This window comes from Tupaia chinensis, unplaced genomic scaffold, assembly GCF_000334495.1.
Source record: "Tupaia chinensis unplaced genomic scaffold, TupChi_1.0 Scaffold146740_1, whole genome shotgun sequence".
In the NCBI taxonomy this organism is placed as follows: domain Eukaryota; kingdom Metazoa; phylum Chordata; class Mammalia; order Scandentia; family Tupaiidae; genus Tupaia; species Tupaia belangeri.
In genome coordinates, this window is record NW_006206595.1 from 674,171 (window position 1) to 683,500 (window position 9,330).

The 9,330-nt window shown below is 45.7% G+C and overlaps 1 protein-coding gene across 2 annotated transcripts; it reads right to left on the reverse strand.

Annotated features, from left to right (window-relative positions):
• Window positions 1–681: 681 nt before the first annotated feature.
• Window positions 682–8,637, reverse strand: ATP5MC2 (ATP synthase membrane subunit c locus 2). Of its 2 annotated transcripts, none has more exons than XM_027768517.1 (5): window positions 8,538–8,637; window positions 5,582–5,651; window positions 2,815–2,892; window positions 2,266–2,459; window positions 682–951 (listed from the first exon to the last, which is right to left on the reverse strand). In XM_027768517.1, the coding sequence occupies exons 2-5, from the start codon at window positions 5,618–5,620 to the stop codon at window positions 837–839; spliced, it is 426 nt and encodes a 141-aa protein (XP_027624318.1). In that variant the 5' UTR covers window positions 5,621–5,651; window positions 8,538–8,637; the 3' UTR covers window positions 682–836. The 2 variants fall into 2 exon arrangements, with proteins under 2 accessions (XP_027624318.1, XP_027624317.1); XM_027768516.1 differs by lacking the exon at window positions 8,538–8,637 and adding an exon at window positions 5,763–5,839.
• Between the last annotated feature and the right edge of the window lie 693 nt (window positions 8,638–9,330).

Below are 9,330 nucleotides of genomic sequence, written 5' to 3' on the forward strand. Positions count from 1 at the left end.
AGCCAGCCCTATGCTTCAGGAGGACTCACCTGGTAATGGTAGGTAGAAATAAATGTTAGAGGGACCAGCAGTTAGCGTAATGGCTATGTCGTGGACTCCCATGTAGTTAACTGTGGTTCGAGTCCCAGACCTGGTGGCTTAAAATTCACACTGGAAGCGTATGCGTGCGTGCCCAAGATCCTGAGAGAAGGGATTGCGGCATGGCCATCCCCCTGGGGGTGATTTCTCACTTTTTGTCTCACTGTCTTTCTCTCTGCCTGTCTGGCGAGCCCACACGCCCTATAGCAAAACCTCTCCAAAAAAAAAAAAAAAAAAAAGCAGCAAATGTTAGGGAAGTGACTGGAGGCAGAAGACCAGGTAAGAGATTATCGTAGTAGGCTATGTGGGTGACAAAGAGGGTGAGTGAAACAGACGGCCTGTTTGTTGGTCAACATGTTAAGTAGCACTCTAAGTTACAACTGACGCCAATCCTTCAAGGCAAGTAGCAGGCCATGCCAAGTGAAAATTATTAAAAAGGAGCGCTATTTTGAATAAAGTTTTCTCAGAACAGAGCATTAGGAACAGAGCATTAAGCCCAACCAGACCCATGTTGAGTTTAGAAACATCACCATCCTCCACCCCTTGTAATGTCATGGAGGCACTCAGCCAACTATAGAAAATAATATATACGCAGGAGACTCATGAAACATCTTATTAATACAGTATTTATTTGTCTTTCCTCTGTCAAACCCTGAGCCAACCACTTTTCCCAGGCTGCCTGGGGAGGTATAGGAAAAGGGACACACAGGGCAGACAAGACATGGGGAATAAAACTATGGGAGGTGGAGACGACTCCTTCACATGGCGAAGAGGATGAGAAAGGCCACCATCAGGCAAAAAAGCCCCATGGCCTCCGAGAGGGCAAAGCCCAGAATGGCGTAGGAGAAGAGCTGTTGCTTCAGAGAAGGGTTCCTGGGAGAAGGGGAGGAGAAAAGACTGAATTTCTAGTCCACACAAAGAAAAAAGTAAACATCTGAGATGGGCTTAGAGAGAACTCCCCCTTTCAAGTTCATTTACGTAAGGAACCTTTCAAGGTGACATCTTCATGCCCCAATTCTTGACCTGCACCTAGGGCCTGAATGAGGGCGGTCTGGACAGCCTAAAATCCTATAGCATAGCCCACGTACAAACATTCCTAGGAGTCTCTAGTGGATTGCCCACACCATCACCACCATGTCTCCAAGACTGGACACTTACTATCCAGGGACTAAACAGAATGGACGAGATATTCAGGGTGGCAGGGGTTATCTAGAGCAGTGTCTTCCAATTATAAGCAGAAGCCCCAAAGAGGAAACACATAAAAGCCAAATTGCAACGGTATAAAAGTAGAGAATTTTAAAGGCTTATTTGGTCTCCCCTTCATTATTTAAGACAGTCTCTGGGGAATATCCTCAGACTCCTATAGCTTTATGGAACTCAGAATAATACCTGTCACTCTCTCCCTATCTCACATGAAAGGAAAAAATGTAACAAACGAAAACCTAGGTAGCTCTGTGGCACACTGGGATTTAAGATGAGTTAAAATAGGATGAAGGACTCTCCACCTTGAAAGTCAATAGATAATTTGTATTTCCCTTACTTTGTCACCTCTGGAAGTCTTCATGGATAAGGTAAAGTAATACCAACTTAAACAGAATTGTGGATACAGAAGCAGTCAAGACTTCACATTTAATACAAATCCTAAAAAGTAACTATTTCCCCAAAGACATTAAGAGAACTTACTGGGCTCTAGAGGATTAATTTAAACAGAGAGCTGTCCAGAGTTGGTAGAGACCAAATAGTCCCTTGTCAGGGACCAGTAGGGCTGGCTGCAGAGGCACGTTTCCCGGGAGTGACAGAGGGGAATTCCCAGAGATGGGGAAAACCAACGTAATGACAAACTTTTTCTATAAAGGGCTAAACAGTATATATTTTAAGCTTTGTGAGCCACAGATGATCTGTTATCTTTCAAAATAAATAAATAAAATAAAAGCCATTCTTAGCACAACTAATTGGCCCTTAGACCTTAAGTCTCTAGTCACATGGGCTACTGAATATTTTAAATATGGTTAGTGTGACTGAGGAGCTGAAAACCCAAACTCTACTACTTGTGATTAATGAAAATTTAAATTCAAAATAGTAACATATAATAGCTACCATGAAGGACAGTATAGCTCTAGACCCCCAAATATTTTTGCTCAGACCTTTGGAAAGCACACTAGAGAGCCAATGATGGACTCATCTTACCTGGCATAACCAATGATCAGGCTTCCAAACACAGTCCCAATCCCGGCCCCAGAGCCAGCCACCCCAACCGTGGCAGCCCCTGCCCCAATGAACTTGGCTGCTGTGTCGATGTCCCTTGAAATTGTGCTGGTTTGGAAGCTGCGGCAAGGGACAAGTGAGGTCTGGGGACGTGAGACTGCCAAGCAGCTGAAGCTCTGTAAGAGACAGGGAGACAGGTATAAAAGTTTTTCTGAAATCCATTTTTTACTTTGGAAACTTTCTTTCCCAGATCATCTTCCTGGGACTAGATACTCCTAACTGATGTCATCAAACTAGGCCACAAAATGGCAGCTGATTCTCAGCAGCACACCTGAGCAGGTGCTTCCAATGGCAAAAGCTGGAGCACTACGGCATCTATCGCATTATCCTCCTTTTCCACCTAAAGCCAACAGCCTTGATCCTTCACTAATTTTAGTTGGTATTGACAATCCTCAGCACTCCCCCTACTGGTTCTGACAGGAAACCCTTCGCCTCACCCCTAAACCAGTCCCAACTCCACCTGTCAAGTACCTCATCTGTCAGTGTCTCTGGAGGTTTCAGCAACACAGCAGACAGTGGTCGACTCAGCAGCTGAGAAGTGCTCCTGACCTAGCAGGAACGACACATAAGGCACGAAAGTCAAGGAAGGCTGTGGGGAGAACATTTAGAACCACGACCAATTGTTACATCATTACATAGGATCTCCTCTCCTCTGATACCCCTTCCATTTTCACACTTAAAACAGAATGCCGGATTTTTTCTCAAAAAAAAAAAATTTTTTTTTTTTAAATTTGCTACAAAGTGTGTGTGTTCAGAGGAGAAACACACAAAGAGGAAAAGTGAAAGAAAAACCATACACCATGGAAGACAGCCACAACTCAATCTCTCCTCCTCCTCCAATCTCCTCTTGGGCTTTTGGACACACATGCATATGCACCTAGCATGTTTTTCAAGCGGTTGTGTCAGGATTTGAACCATACTGTTGGCTATGTGGGATCCAGCTGCCTTACCCACCATGCCACCAGCTGGCCTGGATTCTTTCCCTTAGAAAATTTTAGATTCTAGAACCATGTCAATTTGCTTGCTTCTCAGGCTCTGTTTTAATAAAAATTTGGCACAGGTGGTATAAGGGTTAAGGCAGCTGGATTGTGCATTGCAAATTGTGTGGCTTGAGTTCGAGACCTGGTGGCTTGAAAACCACACTGAGTGTGGGGACAAGCAGTAAGCATAATGGCTATGCTGCTGGACTCCCATGTAGTTGACCGCGGTTCGAGTCCTGGACCCGGTGGCTCAAACTCATGTCGGGCGCATGTGCGTGCGTGCCCAAGATCCCGAGAGGAGAATGGAGAAGGAACTGTGGGGTGGCCGTCCCCCCGGGGGGATGATTTCTCGCTTTCTGTCTCTTTGTCTCTCTCTGTCCTTCCGGAGAGCGCATGTGCCCTATAGCAAAAACCTCTCCAAAGGAAAAACAAAAACAAAAACAAAAACAAACTGAGTGTGTATGAGTGTGCGTGTCCCCACATGGTCAAAATCCCAAGGGAAGGGTTTGCAGTGTGGCTATCCCCTCTGGAGGACGATTTCTCTCTCTCTGGCAATCATATGTGCCCTACAGCAAAAACTTAAAAAAAAAAAAAAAGAAAATCTACTTCCTTTTATACCAGGGACCCCTATCCTTGCTGAACCCTTTTACAGTACTTGAGAATGAGAAGAAATCCGAGCCACAGAAGCACTTGCTTCCCTCAACAAGGGCTGGTCACAGACAGCCCATAAGAAAGTCAAGGATTGGGGAATCTTTCCTGAACATATCCTTCTGGAAAACAGGCACAAATACCCATGCTCAAAATTCACCCCTTCCTGGTTACCTTTTCTGACTAATCCCAATTCAGTGTCTCCAAAACAGATACCACAGTGGTTAAAAGCCAGGGATAGAGTTGGACAGGTCTAGATTCAAATCTTAACTCTGTATCAGCTGTATGATCTCCATACGTTACTTAAATGTTTCTCATCTATTAAATGGGAATACTGTTGTTCAGGATTGATTCAGGAGTAAACGAAATTATGTACACAAATTGTGTACACTGGCAACCTCAGTGGCAGTCACGTGGTAAGTTCTCAGTACACGGTACCTACTACTAGTATCACTCCTTTTTACGGATGGGTGACCCAAATGCCTCCAACACTAAATAGTTTTTAATTTATTCCATGCTGCTGTTTCTTGAGTCAAATACTTTCTAAAGGTATATTTCAGCTTCCCACCCAAATTTAATTTCCCAGAATGAATCCCCAGCTATGGCTCATTCAGAACATGATCCAACACACTGTGTGCACTCAGTCCAAGTTATGTAACCTACTTTATTACATTAAAAAAATAAAATTGGGACCAGCAGGTGGCGTGGTGGTTAAGGCGCTGGATCCACCCACATGGACAGACCATGATTCAAGTCCCGGATCTGGATGGCTTGCTTTCTCACTTTCCCTCTTTCTCTCTCTGTGTCGCTCTCTGGTCAAACTAAAAAGAAATGAATGAGTAGATAAAATTAAATAAATATTTTTTTAAAAATTAAAAAAAAAAAATAAACCCACTTCTGACTGAGTTCAGTTTATAGGGATTGTTTCAGAATTCTGACTAACCTGACCTTAGTCTGGACTCTCATCTATACCCTTGCTAGATGGCAGAAAAGAATTAAATGGCCTCTAAAGGATATGAGAACAGGGGGTACCTGGTGAGTACTTACTCTCTCCTCTCAGGCTAGCACCACGAAGGGTCTTCCTTTCTCTAGAATTTCATTCACCTTCCTCCAGACATGCTGGAGAACAAGGTCTGGGGTCAGATAGTGGTGCAGTGATAATGCAGATGCACGCATACAGGAATGTCCTGGGCTAGTGTCCTGAGGCCTCCTTACAAAGGGGCAGGCCTGTACATGCCTGTGAGCCTGGCTGGGGTTGGAGGTGATGTGAGGACCCTGTTGGGGGTATCTATCTCTCTGAAGAAATCAATCGACTTAAAAAATCCTATTTTAAGTTTTTTTTTTAAAAAGATTTAATTTATTATTATCTTTCTTCAATTTGCTATCTTCAATTTGCTCACCAGAGAAAAAGTGAGAAAGTGAAAAAGCAAGCCACTAGGTCAGGGACTTGAACTGTGGTTGGCCATGTGGGAGTTCAGTTCCTCAACCACCATGCCACCTGCTGGCCTCCAAAAAAATCCTGTATTTTTAATAAAGAAATAAGGTCTGACAACAAGAAAGAGACAAGATGCCTCTCCTTTAATATTCTCCCAGAAAAAGCAAGTACTCACCAAGGAGGGGGTAGAAACCAGCCTGGAGCAGGTATACATTTTCAAGGGGTGAGGGGCTGTGGCAGGAGAGCTGGAATTACAAAAGTAGCATTATAAACACTGTCCTTTTCCACTAAACTGCAGCCTGTGAGCAAAAAAGTGCTTGGAAAGCTTAACTGGTCCAGAGGGCAGAGTAACTGACCTTAAGTCATCAACAGAGGTGGAATTTGAATGCTGAAGGTATGATTTCCTCCAGAAACTCATGCAGCTTCCAAGATTTCCTCATAATCAAGAGACTTCCCTCAGTCTATCAATTAGTCCTTTGGTTCCAGCCTTAAGGTCTGTTACCCATTTCCAAAGCCTCATGATTTGGGGTTGTCTGAGGTTCTCAGTGTCCTTTGCCTAAGTTTTCCTCAGTCTTTATTCATGAAGAACCTTTTTTTTTAAATAGTGGGACCAGCAGTTGGTGTAATGGCTACATCGCTGGACTCCCATGTAGTCGACTGCGGTTCGAGTCCCAGACCTGGTAGCTTAAACTCATGCCGGGTCCGTGTGCGTGCGTGCGTGCGTGCGTGCCTAAGATCCCGAGAAGAGAATGGAGAAGGGATTGCGGCATGGTCATCCCCTCTCCAGGGGGAGTGATTTCTCACTTTGTCTCTCTCAAAAAAAAAGTAATTCATCTTTTTTTAAAAAAGAATTATTTTATTTAACTTTATTTATTTAAATTTGACCAGAGAGGGACAGAGTGAGAGAGAGAAGAAAAGAGAGAAAGCAAGCTGCCAGGTGGGGGACTCAAACCATGGTCAGCCATGTGAGAGCCCAGCACATTTAACCATCATGCCACCTGCCAGCCCCATGAAAATCATCTTGAGAACCTCATTGTCTGGGCCTGTAAATGCTGCCCTTTAAAGATCAGAGTTTTTGTGCACCTGGGAGATATTTGTTGAAGGCAAAGACACTGGAAGGTCTCCAACAATCTTTACTCAATTACCTGTGAGTATTTGATTCTTCAAAACACTTCAATTTCCTGTTAATTAACAGGATGAGGCAGATCAATGAGGAACTGTGCCATTACTCTAATTAGCAATGACTGTTAAAACTATTCATTTCATCATCCCACTAAGGGGTATTACATTTTGTCTCCAAGAGCTAAAGACCTGGCAATCTGTTAGGTGCCTAAGTTGATAGAGCTGACCTTATATAAAAGAAGAGAGGGTGAGTTAAAGGCCTAAAGGCAGGGCTTCTCTGAGTGAAATAAGTCCATTTGAACTATTAGGTCATTGGGAAAGTCATCACATATTTTTGTTTTTCTATGCAGTAATGTGTCATGACCTTCCTGACAACCCAATAGAAATATCTGGGGATGGGTGTGGTGTATTAAAAATGCATTTTCTTGGACCCCACCTTGGACCTTCTTGGCTAAGATCTCTGAGGGTAAGATCCAGGAGCCCTATAGTTCTAACAAGTTACTGAAACTTGGTATTCTTGGGAAGAGGTAACTGTATGAGTACAGTCTGAACACCAGTTTTCAAACCATGGTAGTGACAGAGCTAGGACATCAGCTCAGATTTTTTTCACCCTTAGATTATGTTCTAGTAAGCCACAAGCTGAGGTTTTCATTAACTGCTTCGGCCTGTCCAACACTTCCTTAAATGAACTGGATTGAGAGGCTGTCCCAAGTCAGAACACTACTAAATCCAGAAATCTTACTTCCAAATGAATGGATCTCTGCAACTTCTGTCTTGAACTATGATTTCTGTCCATACATAATTCTAACCCAATTCTGCTGCCAGACTATTCAGGTTCTTCTGAGTCAAAGTACAATATTTGAAAGTTTTCAGAATAGGAAAGACTTTTTCCCAAGACAATCAGACTTCAGTATCATCATTTGTAAAAATATAGGTCTTAGGGGGATTAATTTGCTAATTTACAAATTAACATATATGAACAGTTTAAGGTGGCACTAATAAGCCCACAATAAACGGTGGCAATTAAGGGAGCCTACAGGAGAGCAGGTCCCTCCACTGGTCACCAAACTTCCCAAGTCTACACTTCAGGCAAAGAAAAGCACTACCTAGTATCACAGCTATTAAAATCAGTAAGTTTCTTTCTCAGTGCAGACTGAGTAATGGAGTCACAGGGGTGCTGACTTAACCTTTTCCTTCCTTAAATCGTCTTTTCCTCCTGATAGGAGAATTTGGGGAGGTTAATAACCCTTTGACCCTAAAGCTGACAGGTAGATACCCTCATGCTGGTCCCACGAAGAGGGCTTAACCCTACTCTTCTGAGCCCGCTGCCTCACTTCCAGCCCACCGCGTGAGATTTTCCCCAACCTCTCCAGGGCGCCAGGGAAGTAAGAGAACAGTACTGAGAAACAATGGATCCAAAGAAACCGACCCCTCTCTCCTGCCTTAGCTCGCCCATGCCACAGCCAAATGAGAGGGGTTCTGGCTGTTCGCTTCCACCACATTCCTGGTTAACTTGAGGTGTGCTAACCAGTGACACTTGTGGCTTTAGACGACCCACTATCTCAAAAGCCCCTCAAGGACAACTGAGGTCTTAGGGTGCAAAGTCTGGAGGTTTCTGAATACAGAAGGCATTGGTCAGGATGAAAGGCAAATGCAGACATAGGAAGAGTCTGGGGGTTCTAATAACGATGAAAGCGCAAAAGAGCGGGAAAAGAGCGTTTATCAGGGCTTGGGTAGGAACAGGTGAAAACGGGCACTCCGGGATCTGACTTTCGCCAGCTCCAAGGCACCTCCTCCACGGGACATCCAAGATGGCGCCAGGCCCGCGCAGTTGGAGGTCACCGGCACGCGGAAGGGGCAGCTGCAAAGTGCGGGGATACGGGGAGCCGAAGAGGGCGCGAGCACCGGGGTGGGAGCAAGCAAGGTGAGGGCCTCAGAGCACCCGCGCGAGGTGGGGTGGCCCGCGCGCGTGCGCGGCGCACAGAGGGTACCAGGCCCCAAGGCCTTACCTGCTCCCAGTGCAGAGAAGAGAGAGAGGGGCGGGGGCGGGAATAGCGAAAGGAAGGCTCGGCGCATGTGCGGCCGGGGCCAACGAGTCGCTCGGTCAGGGATAGAGCGATTGCAACGTTGAGGGTCCGCCCAGGAGCCACAGCGCCGCCTGCCAGCTCTGTGGCGGCGTCCGTTCCGTCGCTCCACCTGGCGTTGCAGAGGAGAAACTACAGGCAGTGCTGACCGGTGCAGAAATGAGGCCGATTCGTAACGCGGCCTGCGGTTTGGTCTTGACAGAGTGGGGAATCTTGGCCTCGGGTCCCCTTTTCGAGCATGCGCAGTCTCATTAAAAAAAAAAAACAAAACACCTCAGAAATTGAAATACAATCGGGATTGGGATTCAGTGCTTAACTTGGAGACATCCAAGATAGGATTGGGATCCAGTGCCTAAAATATAGCTACAGGAAAATAAAGTCATGAGATTCCTGCCTTCTGTTGCACCGAGACCCTGGCATCACTGGGAAACCGGTTCAAAGCACGAATAATCAGCAAAATGCCCCATCTGCTTCTGGTGGCTTCGTTCGGTGCCCCCACCCGGCCCTGCTCTTGTTCTTCCCGTGATAAGCCGTGAGAAAGCCGGCGTCAGTGAGCAGGATGGGCTAAGTACCTCCGAAGCCCTTTCTCGAGACCTAGGGCACACGAGGAGGAAGGGGCTCCTGTGGCAAGGCTAGGTTATTCCAGGCGGTCCTGGGCCTCTGCCTCTGCCTGGGGTTCACCTAAGCGAGGTGGGATAAGGGCCCCGCCCGGTCCGGC

What these genes read in the sequence shown, in the direction of transcription:
- ATP5MC2 (XM_027768516.1), bottom strand. Translation starts at nt 5,824, where the DNA reads ATGAGTTTCTGGAGGAAATCATACCTTCAGCATTCAAATTCCACCTCT. An exon ending in CAGAGACACTGACAGATGAG is followed by an intron (nt 2,460 to 2,814) that starts GTACTTGACAGG and finishes TGTCTCTTACAG; the next exon opens with AGCTTCAGCTGCTTGGCAGT. An exon ending in CTGATCATTGGTTATGCCAG is followed by an intron (nt 952 to 2,265) that starts GTAAGATGAGTC and finishes CCCTTCTCCCAG; the next exon opens with GAACCCTTCTCTGAAGCAAC.